The 21,343-nt window shown below is 40.8% G+C and overlaps 1 protein-coding gene across 4 annotated transcripts in view; it reads right to left on the bottom strand.

The window, feature by feature from the left end:
* The window catches only part of TC2N (tandem C2 domains, nuclear), a 37,898-nt gene extending 16,764 nt beyond the window's left edge, over window positions 1-21,134 (bottom strand). For 3 of the 4 annotated variants that reach the window (XM_081956506.1, XM_081956505.1, XM_081956507.1), the window contains exons 1-3: window positions 20,674-21,134; window positions 4,736-4,843; window positions 3,568-3,795 (exon numbers count right to left, since the gene is read on the bottom strand). In XM_081956506.1, coding sequence (XP_081812632.1) covers window positions 3,568-3,795; window positions 4,736-4,802 — 295 coding nt within the window. In that variant the 5' untranslated portion in view covers window positions 4,803-4,843; window positions 20,674-21,134. The remainder of the gene's footprint in view (window positions 1-3,567; window positions 3,796-4,735; window positions 4,844-20,673) is intronic. The other variant, XM_081956504.1, reaches the window with a different exon arrangement.
* Window positions 21,135-21,343: the final 209 nt, after the last annotated feature.

The raw sequence follows: 21,343 nt of genomic DNA, 5'->3' as shown, positions 1-21,343 counted from the left end.
GGGGGTGGGGAAGAGTTGGCTCCAAGTAGAGAAATAACTCAGAGGAAGGATGTCTATGCTGCTATTGATCTTGTGGTATAAGCACAGACTGGATATGGCTGTTTGGCCAATCTATAGCAAAGCTTGACAGCAGCCATTATCTATTTGGAGAAATGTCGAAGGGAAGATCATGCCCTTTACAGTGGTGGGTTCCTACCGGTTCGGACCGGTTCAGCCAAATTAATAGTAGCTTGGCGACATGAGTCCCTGGAACCGGCAGCGACCCATGCCTGCCATGCCCCTGAACCGGTTCTCCTGGCAGCACCATAAGTGCTGCCATCTTGTTTTTGGCTTCTGCACATGCACAGAGCAATTTTCATTGTACTGCGCATGCATGCACAGCACCACACATCAAGCGCGCACAGCATGCATCAAGTGCACACGCAAGGCACGTCCCTGAGCGAACCGGCAGTAGTGGCTGCTGGAACCCACCACTGGCCCTTTAAGATGGGCTTTGGAAAGCAAGGAATAAGCATTGGTCCCACTGAAATGATACTAAATAGTCCAAATAACCACTCAGTGTTAAAGATATCCTCCCCACCCCACTCAAAACTGGTAATGTTTCCAAAGATGGCCGAGATGGTGAGGAAAACTTGATTCAAGCAGAAGGCCAATACTGACTTTGGAAAGAAAGAAAGATCTGGGTGAAGAGGCAACAGGAACTTTTTATAAGGAAAACAGCTTACCAGGTTGACAGACCAATGCCATGGCTACCAAAAAGACTATCAACCATGAAATAACTTGGGGTGGTACAGAAAGAACAAGAGGGAGCCTTCAGTCCAAAAGTAGCATGGATGTTTTAAGATAGACATATAGTTAGGTCTTTCGTAAATTGCTTCTGTGGATTAAAGAAAAACATTTGGGGAAAACAAACAAGGAAAGAATGCCATTACTGAAGAAAGAAGCAAGGATCATGCATCAAGTATCACAAAATGATACTTAATAATACCAATAAAGGAGAATATTTGTAGCTCGGGGTTGAAATGAGGGGTCCTTAGTGCTTTCTGATCTGGGTTAATTTTCTTGAAGATGTTTCATTACCCAAACTATGTAACCTGATCATGCTAGTCTTTGCAAACACTGATGATGTCACCTAGTTTGTGTAATGAAACGTCTGCAAGAAAACAGCCCAGCTCAGAGAGCACCAAGGAAACCTCAATTTGATATGCAAGGATTGTTTCCAAGTGAAGTCCTCAAAGGTTTCTGCTTAGGTGCACAGGGAGCCGTTGTGGAAAGCTTGTAACAGGCAATGTAACCATCTCTCCCTGTAAAGGAATGTGGGGATGCTTTGGGCAAGGAAGGCATGAATTGTTAAAGGAAGTGGAACAGCAACTCAGTCCGAAAAATATGGAAAGCATGAGGAAGAAATTTGAAATAACTCCCTCGGGATTTCTTTCTGCTAAAAGAGAGAAATAAGAGAGGGCAGAGAAAAACACTTCCAAGATTCTGTTATTCTACCACACACACACCCCAATAAAGCAGCATACCTAGAATCCCTACAGTGCCCGTCTCTTGACTTGGCCTATTTCAAAGGGCTGACATCGATCCTGAAAGCCTCACTACTTTCATCAGAAAGGCATTAAACCATGCGGTTAGATTTTTAAACCTGGCAATAGATCTGAGGGGCACCTCCAGAAGGGATTTGTGGTGTTAGGCAGCTCCTAAATAACACAAACAAATAAGCATGCTTGTAAGTTGCTTTGCTCTTCAGATGCATCCTTGGTATCTTGTTTTAAACCAAGCAGAAATTATACTTAATCACTTAAACAACTTAATATACGGAAGTTAACTTTAGATCATGGTTTATTTTAGATGGTTAGAAATTGTTCAACCTTGTTCTCATTTCTCTTCTTATCATTAAAGACGCAAAGGGGTTACAAGAGTCATCCCAATTCACTTTCATGATCAAATTTATTATGATGATAACAATGCTTAGAATTGAAAAAGAAAAAGAAGGAATTGCAAGTATCCTCTATATATCACGATGGTTAGCTAGGCAATTCTGGGAGTTGGATCTTAAAACTGCCAAGTTTGAGAAGCACAGCTCTGTATCATAAAACAATAAGTGCAGATGTAATGTGCGAGCCAATTATTCTATCATTGTTATGTGGTTAAAACTATGTTTAAGAATAGCTTAAATATTTCAGAGCTAAAATTTCCAGTAACACAAAACATTTGAATTTTTTTTTAGATTGTAATTCCAGGAATACATTGTGCTCTAAACTTCTGGCCTGCACAATTCTCTGCTCTGGGAGGAGTCGTTGAGGTGCAGGCAGATATTGTTCTTTCATTCAACAGACTCTAGGGACTAATAAGGCTAGCAAGTTTAGAAGTATGAACAAAAGAGCATATTGTCATGAGAAGGGAACTATATCTGTCTGAAACAAGACCTTTGCTCTATTGTCCAATCCAGATTAAGTCATGCAGCTGGAATAAAAACTATCATTTGACAAAAACAGCAGGTTTTTTTTTAAAAAAAGTTTGATCTGCATGTTTAAAGAATAAAAAGACTAAAACCAATCGAAGTAGAAGACAGGAGTTTTCCTTCTTGGACATGGTCAATGAAATGCATATTAGGTTAACAAGTGGGGGTTAGGACAGATTTCATGAAGTCACAGAATAATCCGAAACAGTAAGAAAAAATATGTACTTTAACAACCTACAATTCACTATAGAATTTAGAAACAAACAAACCAATACAGCATATACAATACAATAGCAGAGTTAGAAGGGACCTTGGAGGTCTTCTAGTCCAACCCCCTGCTTAGGCAGGAAACCCTATACCGTTTCAGACAGATGGCTATCCAACATCTTCTTAAAGACTTCCAGTGTTGGGACTTTCACAACTTCTGAAGGCAAGCTGTTCCACTGATTGATTGTTCTGTCAGGAAATTTCTTTTAAGTTGCTCTTCTCCTTGATCAGTTTCCACCCATTGCTTCTTGTCCTACCCTCAGGTGCTTTGGAGAATATTTTGATTCCCTCTTCTTTGTGGCAACCCCAAATATATTACTTTTGGTCTTGCTTTTTAGCTTTTAAGCCACAGTCAAAAACAGATAACAATCCAAAAGGATCAGACACAAATAAAAACATAAAATAAAACAAAGCCCTTGGGGAAAAGCTGTTTTTTACTTTATTCATTAAAGGTTAAAAGGTATCAATGGCCTGCTTCTATTTTAATGCTGTATGTGTAGGGGAGACAGGGGAGAACCCAAGGAAGACCTAGTCTGATAGAAGATTATTTTTTGCTGCGTGCATCTATATCAGTGTTTCTCAAACTTGGCGACTTTAAGTCCTGTGGACTTCAACTCCCAAAATTCCCCAGCCAGCTATGCTGGCTGGGGGATTCTGGGAGTTGAAGTCCACAGGACTTAAAGTCACCAAGTTTGAGAAACACTGATCTATATAGTTAGATCTTAAGTCTCAATTAGCAATTTGAACAAGTAATCAATTGCGTAAGCAAGTTTCCAATGCATCTAAGGCAGCCTCTCAAAAAGACACATTAATTTTACACACTTTCCTCTTTTTACCTTGAAGTCCCCCAAGATGTGGATTACCAAGGTTCCGAGGCTGGATGTAAGCAAGTTTGAACTGAGGAATTACAAAGGGTATTTCTTTGCCACCTGGTGGGAATCTAGAGAGAAGATAATCTTCTGAACAGCCAACCTGCCTTTTCATGGATACAGAAGACAAAGGAGGTTTCTCCACTACTTTTGATGTATACTTGTCAGTAACTGTAGGCTGTTTCTCCAGAGACGCTGTTACATAACACAAAAAGAAGCAAATGCATTCAGTACTTAATTCATGATCTCTTGTATTTTAATAGGACCACAGACAAAGTTTTCCAACATATTGATTGGGATATGGAGCAGCTAATGGTAAATATATCAATTTTGAGAGGGTTTGCAATGGTTCTAAAATATTATAACTGATGATTTCAATTATTTGTCAGTGCTGGTTAAGAGAAGGTCTCAGAATCAGTAAACTACCAATTTACTTAAAATTATAAATAAAGACAAAACCTAATTCCAATAATTACACTATACATGTATCCCGGAAAAAGGGTAAAGTGCCAGTTGACTGGAGTATGGCCAATTTTATGCCTCTTTAAGCATCTGTAAAATATTTTGATTTTGGCAAACTATTTCATAAAGTAAGACATGACATTCTGATTAGCAAGCTAGCTAGCAAGTGTGGGCTAGATAGCATGGCAATCTAGGAGATGAATAACTGATTCAAAAATGGAGTTGAAACTCTTCCCATCAAATTGGAAAGAGGTACGAGTAGTCCACGACTTAACAACAGTTCATTTAATGATGGTTTGAAGTTATAAAGGCACTGAAAAAAGTGACTTACGACTATTTTTCACACTTACTGATCAAAATTCAGATGCTTGACAACTGACTCATATTTATGACGTTGTGTAATCACCTTTTGTCACCTTCTGGCAAGCAAACTCAATGGGGAAGCCAGATTCACTTAACAACCATGTTACTCACTTAACAACTACAGTGATTCAATTCTAGATACAGAGTACATATAATTGGTTCTTTTAGCATCAGATATTGTGACATCACAATTAGATAGTCACAAGTTTTAGCCATGACACTGTTGAAAGTGATAATTGCTCCTCCCAGGCAATGGCTACTAGTTTTGTCATGTCACATTAAAAAATTAAGATATTTAAATTAAACTTACCATCATGTTTTTCTTTATTAGCATATAAACATCCTCTACAACAATTCTTAATGCATTCTGTTGCCATTACTGCTTCTAAGCAAACTGGACGCAATGAAGAAGGCAGACCTGGAAATTATTAGAAAATTAGATCAGAAATACAGGAAAAATCCTCCTTTTCCTCCTTTTGCTCATTTTATGCAATGCTTAGGAGTTCTATCTCCTGAAATAAAACATGAGAACAATGTTGTCCAACTTTTCACTTTTATAAGTATATCAATATCCTACACTACACTACATTAAATTTAAAAATAAATTACTCTTTTTTAAACTGCAAAATGTAAAATACGCAGGAAATTTAAAAATCTACTGGAGAGCTTTCTTCAGCACAAGCTCTGGAAGACTGGAACATTACAACTATTTAAATGTTAAGACTTAAACCTAAAGTAAATTAGTGTTAGTAGGTGCAGAATGTATGGTCCAATAGAGGGCCTACTATTGCCTAGGGCAGTGTTTCTCAACCTTCATAACTTTACACATATTGTACTTAAAATAAATTACAGATTAGTGTAACATACACAAACTTAGTTACTAAGGTTCACAGTAGTGAGCTAAGTAGAGTACTTCCAGAGGAACATGAAATGGATCTCTGAAACAGATGACTCACCCTTACTAAAATGAGCTGCTCTCTACTGTTGTGACAAAGATTTTCATTAGAGACCATTACTGATTCAGGGTCCTGGAGGAAATATCCTATTTCTTAATTGGGAGAGGGATATCTATCAGCGGAGAAAAGAAATCACATATTATACCTTGATTATGGAAAAGCACTCCAGCACCTCTGGAATGAACTCCAAATTATTAATGGTCCCAGAGATTCTCCTTTTGCCTTTGGCAACAGTGTGTTTGTGTGTATGTTGTCTTCCCTTTGTTAGTGCTGGCAGAAAAAGGGAAGCACAGTTGGGGGCATGGTCAGTCTAAGCCCTCTAAAGACCTAAAGCTAGGTTTTTTAAGTGCAACGGGCAACTATATGGTACTTAAATGAATTCCTTCTCTGCTTGCAGAATGATAATTGTAGGTGTGAAGCAATGTCTTTCTATAAATACCATCCTGGGGCATGTCGTATGTTAGCAGACAAAGCAAAATTTCTTTCAGTACTAAATGAACTTTGGTAAACATTCGTGGCTAAGTTATGCATACATAGGTTAAATATTCTGCATAATAGGTCACTGTGCTCAGTTTTAATTGTTATTAAAGTTGAGGATGAACTGATTTCACCTTTGCAAACAGAATGGCAAAAAGCAAATATTGCTATAATGCAGTGTAGGAATTTACTTTAATGCAAGGGTATCTAGTACAGAACAAAATGTGACATCTTAACCTACTTAATCATTTTGCTCCTGAGTGAGCATAGGAGTCACACTGAAAACCTCTGGTTTGTTACTAGTTTATCTCCAATAAGGAAATACCCTTAAATAATTGTATTTCCTGGAAGGAAATAAACTTAGTGCTCATAAGGAGAAAACCCCTATGAAACATATCATGTTCTTTAATGACAGATGCATCACATCACTGCAACAGTACTTAATTGGATACTACACAACTCAACAATTAATTCCTTACTTTCACAACACATGGACAGACTTAATCATAGCTTAAACGGAGAAACTGTGAGCATTCTACAACAAGCTAAGTCCAAAAAAGCTAGAGCATTTTTAGAGGACTGGCTCTCAGACAAATTGGCCATCAACAAGTACATAGAGATACACAACATCTATATACCATTCAAGAGAGACAATCAAAGAGCCAAAAAGGAAACAAAGAGACCAACACCTCATCACCAGCAATCAACACCCAGATGAGCAGAGATGAACAGCAAGATCAACATTAGACCAACAATCAAGAAGCAAACAATAATCAACCAAGGAACTACCAAATCAGACAAACAAGCTAACAGTAAACAACAGTCCAATTAAGGAACCACCAAGACCACGCCCACCAACATTGACAGGGCAAATCACTAGTATATAAAATGAAAGCAAAACTCACTCCCTACTATCATTGGTGATATTACCTAGTTGGTAGTGACCATCTGCAAGGAAACAACCAAGCTCAAAGAGCACCAGGGAGCAGCTCAAATTTTATCTCCTGTGGATACTACTCAAAATATTCCAGCATACTCATTGTCCCAAGTGCTCTAAGGCAGGGGTCCCCAATGGAACTAGGTAATGTATGAAACCATGCCCCAGTCCCTACTGCCCAAAAGGTTGGGGGCCACTTCCCAGAGATTAATGTAAAACCACTATACAAAGCTTGCTTTTATGCAAGCTGTCTTCAACTATATGGGTTCCCAACTATCTCCACTGCAAATGGAGTGCCAGTCAGCAGAGTATAAAGCAGTTTGTAAGTGAAGTTACTAGGTGGCACTGCAGCATTCCTATTTCACTTACAGAACAGGATCAGCAGGCATGGCTAAAAAGTAAATAAAAATAAAGTGGAAATACAGCCTGACTCTTGATTTGATTATGTGCATATTCTGTGAATGCTAAAATGTTTAATCAATTAACTTGTCTCCTTACTCCTTGTCTAATTCAAAGCAATGTGGATACAATAGTTAATTTATACAAATGAAGTTTCAGAAGTAGCATCTTCAACATAATCATTTTGCTCTTGAGTTAGCACAAAATTCAGACTGAAAATCTCTGGTGTGTTATTATTTTCTCTCCAAAAGGAAATACCTTTTACTAAATTGTTCTTCCAGAAGGAAATATACTTGCTACTCATAAAAAAATCCCTCTGAAATAGATCATGTTCTGTAAATACTGTATTGAATTAGCCATTAAATTGGATATTAAAAATGGCAGACCACAAAACTACACAGATCATAAGATAATAAGAATATATCAGCCATTCAAACCTAAACAATGGGTATATTTATCTATTATTTATCTCTACTTTCATACCCTATTTATCTTCTATTGCTTATGATGGTACATAATGGTAATATTTTAGTATGATAGTTTAATTGTCTTTATTTACCTAATAACCAGCACAATTCTCAAAAACCTAATAGTTTTAGCATTAAAATTATGTTATAATCTTGATCACAACAGAACTAAAGCCATTGTAAAATAACTCCTAAGAATTATTTTCTTAGGAATTATTTCAATAAAATAACTATATTATTAGAGCAGTTCAAACAAACAACTATACTATTAAGAGTTCAATGAAACTGAAAAAAAATCAACATTATCTTTGTCCCAGCCTTTGCCTTATTTTTATTGTGGCAACTCAGAACCTAGCTACTAGGTGAATGATGGAAGATTTCAAATCTTCCAAAAGGTCTGATTGTTTTCAACAGGTTCTAGTATAATTTTCCCCATCTATGCATAATTTCAGAGACCTCTAACAATATTATTTCTCTTTTTATTCCATTATCGCTCTATATTTAAAAGCTCCAATACTGTAATATAGTTTCATTTTTTTAAAAAAAAAACCTCTCAGAAACATAATTTTGACTGCTTTTAATTATGGCTTGTAAAAATCAACATTATTTCTCAATTATCTGTGACATTATTTATATTTATTTTAGTAGCAGCTACAGGCAGAATATACAAAACAACCTAAGCAGATATCAGTTTTGGCTTACACTTAATGTAATTAATTAATGTAATTAATTTACTCTATATATGATTCAAGGAAAGACTAATCATATATAGAGTACTTACATGCTTAATTTCCTAGCTTGTTTTTCCTCACTACCCAGCTAATTCCTACTTTTGTTCTTTCTGGGATCTTTATTATTTGGGAAATTGGGGAGAGGGGGCGGTTTATAAATCGAATAAATGAAATGAAATGAATGAATGAAATGAATTGAGTCTTCTTTCTCCTGTTCACTTATTAGAATTGCATTTCACCACAATAGCACTCTTACCTATAGCTATGAATGTTTTTTTGCAGTCTCATTTTCAAATGCCATGCTTCTTAAATGTCAGATTTCCTTTACACTTTCACCTCTTTTAATCAAAATAAGCACATTGGTTCACATCTATCACAAATGCAATACTAAAAATTACTCTTTACTATGTGGTTCAACTTTCCTTTATCTCTGCATTATCCAACCTCATTTGCAACAATGAGGAATTCCTTTCAGTTGGCATGGAGCAGCATAAAACACATATAAACAAACAAACAAAACACTGCTTATCCTGCTCAATTTAATTTCACATTCTCTTGAATTATAAGTAAAACCTCTTGAGTTCTTGAGTTTTCTTCCCCTAGAAAATCCATTCAATCATATCTTGCTTCAGCTGAATCAAAGCAAGGCAGAAGCCAACAAATATCCAGAGCTGTTGACCTTGGGCTGTGGATTTTGTCTCTTCTCCAACAGAAACACACTTTGCTGCATCATTTTTATCTCTAAGTTATCCTGCATTATTTTTGGTCTCTCCAAACACTACATACCGACAGTAAAACACAAAGTGAAGCTGTGGCCCATCTGGAACGGCTGCAAAGGATATGAAAGAAAATGAAAGACAAGAAAACCAAGCAACCACATATACATTATAACCTTTTAATAAATGACTGACAACTCAAATTGCTACGGAAATCACCTGGGCAATGAAAATCTTTTATTGCACATTACATAAGCATGTATGAAGATACCCAGTTCTATTATAGGCCCAGATTAAAACTCACAATGTTATCCCTTTGTTAATCAACAAAACCACTAATTGCTTTTAACTGGATAATTTCCTCTTTTGGTTGCTTATTGCATAATTATGTGTTTTGGTACCATATCCCTTTCTTTTCCTATTTCTCAAAATGGTCTTTTCTAAGAACAAAAAACATCTCTTCAGCTATTGCTAACACCACAACTTCTATAAATATTGTTTTTCTTCAGTTATAGGCAGTTGATGATATTCTTATTTCCCTTTGCCGACAACTCATTAATCATATTTTGACACGACTCTTTATGTCATAGTGTAGGTGCAAATGACTTGACATTTAACTAAGAGCTCAACAAAAGCTGGGTGAACTCAAGTTTCATGAATGGAACTCTAAAACTGGGAAGTATAGGGAGAGTTAAACCATTTTTATTCTACTTTACAAATTAAAATATATGCAGATGCAGCATAGTTTCATGCAAATTAAGACCCAAAAGGAGGGGCCAAACTAAAAAAAGGCATTTCACAACAGTTTTCATAACAAAAATTGAGAAAATGTAAGATTGTAAGAATTAATGCAAGATCATAAACTAATTGTTCAGAATCTGGGCTTTATTAGACAAGGCTCTGCATAAACGAAGGGCATCTATGAGCACTGGAAAAGATCAGAAACTATTCCTACCATGAGCAAATGAATAAATTTGTAGATTCCTAATCAATAATGAATAAAGAATCTTTGATTATAGAATATTGGCTGCAATTCATATCTGAAACTAAAAACAAAATATCACAAATTATTTTTCTTATTTAAAAAAAATCATAGTTTTTGGTAATTTGGTGTGCAGAAGAGTACAGGCATAGTTGAATGTCTCAAGATTAAGAAACTTAAATTTATACTTTGCATCTTTCATATATGTTCTTACAAGCTAACTTTAGCCCATTATACTATGCAAACTCAATTGTTATGACCCTTTAATACAGTTTTATAGTTTAATGTATTATACGAATAATGTCAATCTTAGTTATTTAGTAAACTATATTTAAGCCAACTAATAAAATACAGAGGTATTCCTGTGTATTGACTTATAACACAATTGGGGCCAGAATTTAAGTCATTAAGGAATGTGATTATTAAGTGAGCCATCACATGAGCAGACCTGACTTTATGATGATTTTTACTGTGGTCATTAAGATGGTTGTTAAGCATAACACATGGCCATTAAACAATTCTGGCTTTCTCAATTAACTTTGCTTGTTAGAAGCTGGCTAACAAATCGCAATTACATGACCACAAAATGCTGTAACGGTTATAAATGTAAGCACCCAAATGGCAATCATGTGATCACAGGTTCATGCAAGAATTGTGATGTCGTACATCACTTTTTCCAAGGCCGTCATAACTTGGAACTGTCATTAAACAAATGATCATAAGTTGAGGACTATCTGTATTCTGTTGTAGTATAGGATAGCAATTTATCTAATGCTATGCAATGGATGAGCAAAACTGATTCTGGTGGTACCCCACACATTTTGTGCAGTAAGGCAATTTATGAATTAAATAAATAAAATAATAATAATTTGTAGACACACCCAGTCACTGTCCTGCTAATAAATGAATGGTTTACAAGGGAAGATTAATTCTTCAAAAAATGTTAAGTAATTATTCACCATAAAAACAGTAATGCAGTCACAGAAATAAACACTTTCTATTCTTGTAGTATAATTTGATAATCTAGTATTTTATTATCGATGTTTACAGTATTTATTTACAAACTGTGATGGTTATGAGAGCAGGTTTAGTGTAGTAGTTAAGATATTAGGCTAGAAACTAAGAGATTGTGAGTTCTACGGTAGTTCCATGTTAGGCGCAAAGCCAACTTTGGCCAGTTACTTTCTCCTAGCCCAAGGAAGGAAGCAATGGCAGATCTCTTATGAAAAACTTTACCAAGAAAATTGTAGGACTTGTCTAGACAGTCTCCAAAAATCAGACACAATTCAACAGGCGGAAAAAAGACTATATATTTTTATATTTTATGATAGCCTTTTTTAGTTAAACTATAATTGTATGGCATTCAAAATATTTCCAATTCATAAGATTTTAGATTTTAACTACTTTTATGTCCTGTTTCAACTGCAAATCAGTTTTGATCATTTTGGAAGTATTTCAAGTTCATAACTTGCATTAGGGATGCATTATTTCAAACTTAAGACACTTCCAAAATCATAAGATAACCCATTTCATTTATACAACACCATGAAATGCAACAGTTTTGCATTCGAATTAAGCATTTAAAACTCCAAACAATTTGAATTTGAAATGTTTTGCATATCCTCACATGTGAAATTAATAATGTTAGATATCACTAGTGTGAGTTTGTATTTACCTTTATATATTTCATATCAATTTTGTTTATTTATCTTTAAAGATATATGCTGCCAACAATAGTGTGCACAAATTCCTTTGATTCTAAGCAGATAGCCTTGAATGGGAAGCCACCCAAAAAAACTCTGAGAACTAGACCTGAAAGTAAAAATAAACCCTGGAAGAACACAAAGAAGTCTTGTTGCAAAGAAAACATATATCTCTGTTCATGTAGGCACCAGGAGTCAAACGTGACTCAACGAAAGCTTCCCTTACTGCGAAAATTTAAAGTGAATGGGTAATTTTCATAACTTAAAAGAGGCACTAGTTAATTCCTTCTCCACCGTCTAGAGCAGTGGTTCTCAACCTGTGGGTCGGGACCTCTTTGGGGGTCGAACGACCCTTTCACAGGGGTCACCCAAAACCATCGGAAAACACATATTTTTGAAAAAAAATACGGAAAACATAAAATAATTTTATGGTTGGCGGTCACCACAACATGAGGAACTGCATTAAAGGGTCGCGGCATTAGGAAGGTTGAGACCCACTGGTCTAGAGACACATAATACATACAGTAGTTGCAGATGATGGTCAAATGAACTGTAAGTGGTCTTCAGCTTACAACTATAATTGAGCCCAAAATTTCTGTTGCTAACCAAGCAACATTTGTTAAGTGAGTTTTGCCTCTTTTTATGATCTTTCTTGCCATAGTTGTTAAGTGAATCACTGTAGTTGTTAAGTTAGTAACATAGTTGTTAAGTGAATCTGGTTTCCCTATTGCAGGGGTGTCCAAACTTGGGAACTTTAAGACTTGTGGACTTCAACTCCCAGAATTCCCCAGCCAGCATGGGGAATTCTGAGAGTTGAAGTCCACAAGTCTTAAAGTTCCCAAGTTTGGACACCCCTGCCCTATTGACTTTACTTGTCAGGAGTTCACGAAAGTTATCACATTGACCTCAGACGCTGCAGCTGTCATAAATATGAGTCAGTTGCCAAGCATCTGGATTTTGATCACATGACCATGGGGATGCTGCAGCGGTGGTAAGCGTGAAAAACGGTCGTAAGTCACTTTTTTCAATGCTGTTGCAATGTTGCAACTTTGAATGGTCACTAAATGAACTGTTGTAAGTTGAGGACTATCTGTACATTGCACATCCTTTCCTGACTAAGATCAATCTTAAGAGGAATTGGTTCTGCCACTGGCAGAAAGAATCTGTTTATGACAGCAATTGGCTAAGACTTCGAACTTTGAATAATGCCTTGGTAAGGCCACACTTGGAATACTGCATTCAGTTTTGGTCGTCACGATGTAGAAAAGATGTAGAAAGAGTGCAAAGAAGAGCAACAAAGATGATTAGGGGACTGGAGACTAAAACATATGAAGAACGGTTGCAGGAACTGGGTAGGTCTAGTTTAATGAAAAGAAGGACTAGGGGAGACATGATAGCAGTGTTCCAATATCTCAGGAGTTGCCACAAAGAAGAGGGAGTCAAACTATTCTCCAAGGCACCTGAGGGTCGAACAAGAAGCAATGGGTGGAAACTAATCAAGAAGAGAAGCAACTTAGAACTGTGGAGAAACTTCCTGACAATTAGAACAATTAATCAGTGGAACAGCTTGCCTCCAGAAGTTGTGAATGCCCCAACACTGGAATTCTTTCAGAAGATGTTGGATAGTCATTTGTCTGAAACGGTATAGGGCCGTGATGGCGAACCTATGGCACGCGTGCCACAAGTGGCACGCGGAGCCATTTGTCAGGGCACGCGAGGTGCTGCTCTGTCAGCTGGCCAGCGCGCGTGCGCGCGCTGGCCAGCTGAGTTAACCTTTTTAAAAGCTATTTTTCGCCTTCCCCAGGCTCCAGAGGCTTTATAGGAGCCTGGGGAGGGCGAAAAGAGCCTCCCCCGCCCCCCCCCCCCGGAGGCTTCAGGGAACGTCCCGAGGCTTCCCTGAAGCCTTCGGAACACTTAAAACGAACCTCCGAGCAACCCGGAAGTGACTTCCGGGTTGCTCGGATGGTCGTTTTAAGCGCTCTGAAGGCTTCAGGGAAGCCTCGGGACGGTCCCTGAACAGGCACGAGACGTGCGTCTCCATCGCCCGGGCCCGGATCGCCTCCACCGCACGGCGCCTCAGGCTCGGTGTCCTTGCGCCCGGCCTTCACATCGCTGCCGCCACCGCCGCCACCGCCGCTAGGACGGGCTCGGCCGAAGGGAAGTCTGTCAGGCTTCAGCCGCGCCGCCCTCGCCTCCTTCTCCTCCTCCTCTAGCTGCGCCATCGCAAGGATTAAGGCGAAAGGGGGCGGGGGCGGGGAAAGCGAAGGGGGCTTTGTTGTCCTCCTTCTCCTCCTCCTTTCCCCCACCGGCTCGAACGCGGCGCCGGGGCCCGGCAGGCAGCGAACGAGTCGGAGCCTGCCGACTGGAGGAAGAGGGTGAGAGGAGGGTCCTGTGAACAGCGGCAGCAGCGGCGACAATAGTCGTAACTTGCCGGCGGGCCGCCCCGGCTGGGAGACAAAGGAGGGGAAAGGCGGCAGGCAGCCGAGTTGCGACTATTGTCGCCGCTGCTGCCGCCGTTCACAGGACCCGCCTCTCACCCTCTTCCTCCAGTCGGCAGGCTCCGACTCGTTCGCTGCCTGCCGGGCCCCGGCGCCGTGTTCGAGCGTTCCGTAAAGCCTCCGGGGGGGCGGGGGAGGCTCTTTTCGCCCTCCCCAGGCTCCTATAAAGCCTCTGGAGCCTGGGGAAGGCGAAAAAATCATGCAAAGCCCCCTTCGCTTTCCCCGCCCCCGCCCCCTTTCACCTTAATCCTTGCGATGGCGCGGCTAGAGGAGGAGGAGGAGGAGGTGAGGGTGGCGCGGCTGAAGCCTGATGGACTTCCCTTGGCGGTGGTGGCGGCAGCGATGTGAAGGCCGGGCGCAAGGACGCCGAGCCTGAGGCGCCGCGCGGTGGAGGCGATCCGGGCCCGGGCGATGGAGACACACGTCTCGTGCCTGTTCAGGGACCGTCCGGAGGCTTCCCTGAAGCCTTCAGAGCGCTTAAAACGACCATCCGAGCAACCCGGAAGTCCGGGTTGCTCGGAGGTTGGTTTTAAGTGTTCCGAAGGCTTCAGGGAAGCCTCCGGACGGTCCCTGAAGCCTCCGGGGGTGGCGGGGAGGTTTTAAGTGTTCCGAAGGCTTCAGGGAAGCCTCCGGACGTTCCCTGAAGCCTCCGGGGGTGGCGGGGAGGTTTTAAGTGTTCCGAAGGCTTCAGGGAAGCCTCCGGACATTCCCTGAAGCCTCCGGGGGTGGCGGGGAGGTTTTAAGTGTTCCGAAGGCTTCAGGGAAGCCTCCGGACGTTCCCTGAAGCCTCCGGAGGGGGTGGAGGAGGCTCTTTTTGCCCTCCCCAGGCTCCTATAAAGCCTCTGGAGCCTGGGGAAGGCGAAAAAATCATGCAAAAATGGGCACGTTGTGCGCGCATGCGCACTGGGGGCGCGTTGCATTATGGGTGCGGCACACCCGCACACGACCCCCCCCCGCGCTCCCCCCACTTGTGGCACGCGAGCCAAAAAAGGTTCGCCATCGCTGGTATAGGGTTTCCTGCCTAGGCAGGGGGTTGGACTAGAAGACCTCCAAGGTCCCTTCCAACTCTGCTATTGTATTGTATTGAACATTATAAACCAACCATCAACCCAGAAGCAGTTTTGCAACTTTTAGATTTTTAAAGCAGCACAGGTTAAGGATGAAGGGAATAGGGTCGAATAACAACCCTATTGTGTGGGTGAGGAGTATAAGGCAGATGATAAGAATCACCCTTTAAGCTGTTAATAATTCATACTTTGAAGGCAGAGAAGAAGGCAGGGTCTCACCCTATGAGAATGGGAAGAACGTGATCATATTTTTCTTATAGTACGGTGCATAAATATAATCAAAATTTTAAAAGTAACAAACACATTGTCTACAGCCATAAGCTCAGTTGAAAAATAGTTTCTTAATAAATCTATTCTGAGAAAATACAAATAGCATACAGGAACAAAACCAATAGCAGACAATATGGCAGAAATGAGACAATGTACTGTGGAATCTAAATAGAATTAAACACATTCAGTGAGGCACATTTTATTTATGTACTCTACTTTCAGCCGTAAGGTATGTTTTTAATACCGAGTCCCTGGGGGGAGAGGGGGCGACTAAGAAGTCAAATTAAATAAATAAATAAATAAATAAATAAATAAATAAATAAATAAATAAATAAATAAATAAATAAATAAATAAATAAATAAATACTGTAAATTATTTGAACACATTGCAGTTTACTTCCATTAAATACACATTTCTAATAAGCAAAAGTCAGCCTGAGTTTTAATAGCTTGTTTCATTGAGCGGTAAAGAATTCAAATAACCTCTGTCTGGATTTCAAGTTGGAATTGCAAAAAAAGCAAACTTAATTTAAACTGATAGCTTCACTCATCCCTATTTACAGATTTAACCATTGAAAATTCAAAATGGAAAAAAAAATAAGGGGCTGTGGAAAGGGAAGGGCAAAATATTTATTTATTTATTTATTATGTACAATATATGGAAACCACAAATATCCAATAAAATTAATGCATCAATTAAAATATAAAACAAAATAGTTCATATGAGAATCATATTGCAAAAAACCCACCGACTTTTGCCTATTTATGCAACAGTGCTATTATTGTGGCCCCTTCAAATACACCTATGGTTTAGTGGCTGATTCTACTCTCTACCTTAAAAAGTAAACTGAATGACAACTCTAGGACCTCTTCTCCTAGGATACCTAGGATTTAACTAGGAAAAATGCACCCAAATGAGAATTTGCCAAGACTTCCTTTGAAAGTTTTAAAAACTAATTGTATCATATTTGTTTATTTTTAGACAGCTATGTGACATGACTAGATATACTCTAAGCACACCTAGCCAGCTAGGTGATCAAAGTTATGCATCAGAACAGAATGTCCTGATAGTACAAAGCTTTAGCAACAGAATTTAGATAAAAAGTGGTGTAGGCAGGTAAGGAACAACTTCAAAGCAAGTGGGTTTGAGGTTATTTATTTTATTTTATTTAGTTTTAGTAGTTAAAGGGTACTCCCATGTGTAGCCATTTAAGGAGAAGGGTGTGGATTTTTTAAAAAATGCACATACAAGGTCTATAATTTCTTGCTATAACACATAGCAAAGAAGAAATACCATTTTGACTTTTAACTGAAATGAACTTCAGAAACTATTAAAGAAGCATAAGTTAGCAATCAACTGAATTCATATCTCTAATTCAAGAGTTACAACTATACATATCTGTAGTCACGTTAAAAGTAAATGTAATAAAGTAATTGTAAAACAATTTGCAGGCACAGGCTATCCATAGTTTATCCATTCTGAATAAATATTAGCAATGGGATAAAAGCAATAAGAACTAATATTCTCTTATGGATAAAAAGCCTTGAGCCAAAGAATACATCAATGGAGTAAAGTTGACAAATGCGGTGTAAAAAATAGGGAGTGTTTATGAGTCATACTATCCTTTCAATATCTGCCTAAGTTTCACTGATTTAGGACAGGATATGAACACTGATCTGCCAGGTCTGCATGACTCTTTTTCTTTAAAATCCATTACTCATGAAAAATTCAGCTTTACAGAAAAACAATCCACTTAGAGGACCGACCACTGATTTAAACAATTCATTTGTTGATACCATGTTATCCTGAAAGCAAGACTTGGTCTTATGTGGGCTTATTTTTGGTGAAACATGCTGTCAGGATTATGGCGAGGGACTGCCCCCCCCTATCCCAGTCCAGCCAGGTGGCCCACCCACCCCAGTGCATACACCAGAGGCGGCAAGCGTGCAGGGGCCGACAGTGTCTGCTAGCAGCGGCAGTCTACCAGCCACTTGGCCGGTGCACTTTGGGACTGCGCAGCCCGTGCAGTGCAGATGAGTCTGAGTTTTGTGACTGCTGGGTCATCCCTCTAAGCAGCAGGGGGAGGCAGAGGCACAGGGGGAGGCACATGATCTGGCCCACCAGATGCATGGCGCAACCTCCCGTCCACTCCATCACACCATCTGCCTTTGCTTGCTGTAGGGATGGGGTAGGTGGCCATGCAGCACATCCAGGGGCTGGATTGCATCCCTCTCCACCATACCTCTGCTTTTGCCTGCTGCTTTGAGGCCACCCCAGCAGTCACAACGCTCAGACTCACCTGCGCTGCACAGGCTGTGCAGCCCCAGAGTATGCTGGCCAAGGACACTGTCAGCTCCCATGTGTTTTAATGCCTCTGTGCTGGCTATGCTGCCCCCCTCACCCCCGAAGACTGACGATCTTAGCTGGGGCTTATTTCAGGGTAGGGCTTATATTACAAGCACCCTGAAAAAATATGCTTGGGCTTATTTTCTGGTTAGGTCTTATTTTGGGGGAAACACAGTAGATCTGGATTTACACAGAAATGTGTACACTTTTGCCAAACGAAAAAATATATTTTGATGATCCTGAAGACAGCTCTTATCTATATGATAAACTACATTCCCACTCACTGCTATATAGGTTTATTCAATACAATAACAGAGTTGGAAGGGACCTTGAAGGTCTTCTAGTCCAAACCCCTGCCTAGGCAGGAAACCCTATACCGTTTCAGACAGATGGCTATCCAACATCTTCTTAAAGACTTCCAGTGTTGGGGCATTCACAACTTCTGGAGGCAAGCTGTTCCACTGATGAATTGTTCTAACTGTCAGGAAGTTTCTCCTCAGTTCTAAGTTGCTTCTCTCCTTGATTAGTTTCCACCCATTGCTTCTTGTTCTACCCTCAGGTGCCTTGGAGAATAGTTTGACTCCCTCTTCTTTGTGGCAACCCCTGAGATATTGGAACAATGCTATCATGTCTCCCCTAGTCCTTCTTTCTATTAAACTAGACATACCCAGTTCCTGCAACCGTTCTTCATATGTTTTAGTCTCCAGTCCCCTAATCATCTTTGTTGCTCTTCTCTGCACTCTTTCTAGAGCCTCCACATCTTTTCTACATCATGGAAATGATATTATCAAATGATATTAAGTTGGTTTATTTGTGTTTTAGGAATGTCATTTTGATAGTTTGTACAGAATTGTTCATGGTCTACCATATTGCGTACGTACAGCCATTAGAAGGGATAGATACCTTTTAAAGTTAATTATGATGTATCTTAAATCTTTTCAAAATTCTCCTCTTATCAGAACATTTTAAGTTTGAAAAGGTTTAATTGCAACCAAACAGCAGAGTAGCCACATTTGAACAGGAAAACTCTGGAGGACCAGTTAATGGCAACGATGAACAACCCAACCTTTGTGCTGCCACCTAGCTAAGGTCTGGATTTTGGTTACCCTATAACCGTGATGGCGAACCTATGGCACACATGCCATACGTGGCACATAGAGCCCTCTCTGTGGGCACACCAGCCATCAGCCCAGCCCAGCTCCACCACACATCTGCCCATGCCTCCCACCATTTCATTTTCATTTTCATTTTATTAGATTTGTCAACCGCTCCCTCTCCCCAAGGGGACCCGGGACACCACCCAGCTAGTCGTCAGGTCTCTGCCGTGCATGCATGGGGGGGCAGGGCCTTCCCCAATCTCCACAGTCCCCCCCCCAGAATGGACAACCTTTCTCCTCCATTTCTTCCGCCCATGCTTTCCCCGATCTCTGCAGATTTCCCCCTCCTCAGGTGCCTCTCCGTGGCAGGAATGCAGGAGAAAGCTAGGGCGCACTGGGGGGAGAAACTGCGGAGATTGCGGAAGCCAAAATGCAGCACGGGGGCACTGTGTGAGGCCCCCTTGCGCCCCATTTTAGGCCTGGAAAGCCTCCTGTACCAACCTGAAAGCTAAAACGGAGGCCAGAGGGATGGAACACATGTGCAGGGTGGCACCCACATTGCATTTTTGGGATTGGGTCACATGCGCGTGCGTTTGCACACGTGTGCTTTGGGCACTCGGCACCAAAAAGGTTAACCATCACTGCCCTGTAACAGCTCATTCTGAAATGTAAAATAAATATGGCATTTGGGTATCAAGCCTATATGATATCTGCTGTTCAAAAATAATTAGCCTTTCTTATGACACAGACTGTGGGAAAACCTATAATTAAATGTTTTAATTGATTAGGTTGCAAATTGTAAAAGATGATAATGTAAGACCTCTTGCCCAATTAAAATAAATGAAGATGTTAAATCAGGACTCAACGCTTGGTAAAATTCAATCACGGTTATCCATTTGTAGGTGGCAAGGGTAGCATTTAAAGCGGTCGAGCACAGTAATACAAGAAAATTAAATAGCTGCTAGTTTTACTGTAGCAAAGATGGGATTTGTTAGCATTCCATTGCTTTTAAAATATTAGCCAAAGGTTTTGTACAAAGAAGTGTAGAATACAAACCCATTTAGGAGAAAGTAATATATTCTGGAAACGTTAATGAAACAGGCTGCGTTGCCCACCCCCACTAAAAGTGTTCTTGGCCAGCGTGAGGCTCTATGTGATGCCAACAGAGCCCCAAGTTGATAGCCCCCAAACAAGCAAAAACGAACAGAGGGGGTACAACACTAAAGTAATTAATTTAAGAGAAGCGTTAAGGTTATCAGCAAGAAATGAACTTGCTTCCCAAAAGCTTCCAAAGCAAAAAAGACACATTTCCCCCTCCAGATCAAGAAAATAGTGTCCTGGGGGTTGGACTAGATGACCTCTAAGGGCCCTTCCAACTCTGTTACCGTTTTTACCCCTTTTCTTCCGGCACATTTTCCCGAATTGCGCCCTAATGTCTTGAATCAATCAGATGCAACACTCTCTACTAATATCAGGCCAGGCGAAGGCTGCCACGCCGGCTTCTTTCCTGTTTCAAAAGCACTAAGAAACGGGTATTATTATCTGACCCGGCTCACCCAAATCCCGATTCCCTTTCAGCAACGTTCCTTCAGAAAACTCACCCAAGAAGCTACTGGCTACTCGGGACAGCCGGCCAACAATAAACTCCGCCGGTCGCTTCTCTTCATCGTCCGTCTCTTCGCTCCGTTCTCCCGCGCAGTCCTGCCCGGGGGCAAACCGGCAGCCGGGAAGAGAGCGCTCGCTTCAGCCCTCGGGCCACAAATGCCTGGCTCCTCCCCGGGAGCGCGCACAAGCCTCGGCCACAGCCTCCGCTTTCGGGACCGGACGCGAGTCCCCCTTCGCCCGAGGAGGAAAAGCGACGCCGGAGCCCAGGTGGCCGAGGAGGAGGAGGAGGGGAGGAGGAGGAGGAAGGCTTCCGCGCCCGCAGGAGAAAACTTCTTTTCTTTCGGGGTGTGCAGAGTAAAGAATGTGCTCTTCTTCCGCCAACGTGTGATTTCTCTCTCCCCCCCCCCTTCTTCCCTCCTCCAGGAGTAAATAATTAATGCCCCCACACACACCCCCGGGACACTCCGTGCTGCCCTTTTCAACGGCGGGGAGCTTGCCGCCTCCAAAGGCGCTTTGGCAAAGCAAATGGTCTTGATCAGGTTTTGCGCTTGGTTTGCCCGGGAGTCGCTGCCGTTCGCGCCCGTAAGGTTTTGCCCGTTGTCGTTTGCCAGATGTTAGCTGGCAAAGTGGCGCCTTTTCTGACTTTTCCAGGGTTGATAGACCTTT

The sequence above is a fragment of the Natrix helvetica genome, assembly GCF_964273705.1.
Source record: "Natrix helvetica genome assembly, chromosome: 1".
NCBI classification, from domain to species: domain Eukaryota; kingdom Metazoa; phylum Chordata; class Lepidosauria; order Squamata; family Natricidae; genus Natrix; species Natrix helvetica.
Note: the sequence above shows the minus strand (reverse complement) of the source record. Positions and strands in the feature narration are given on the sequence as shown.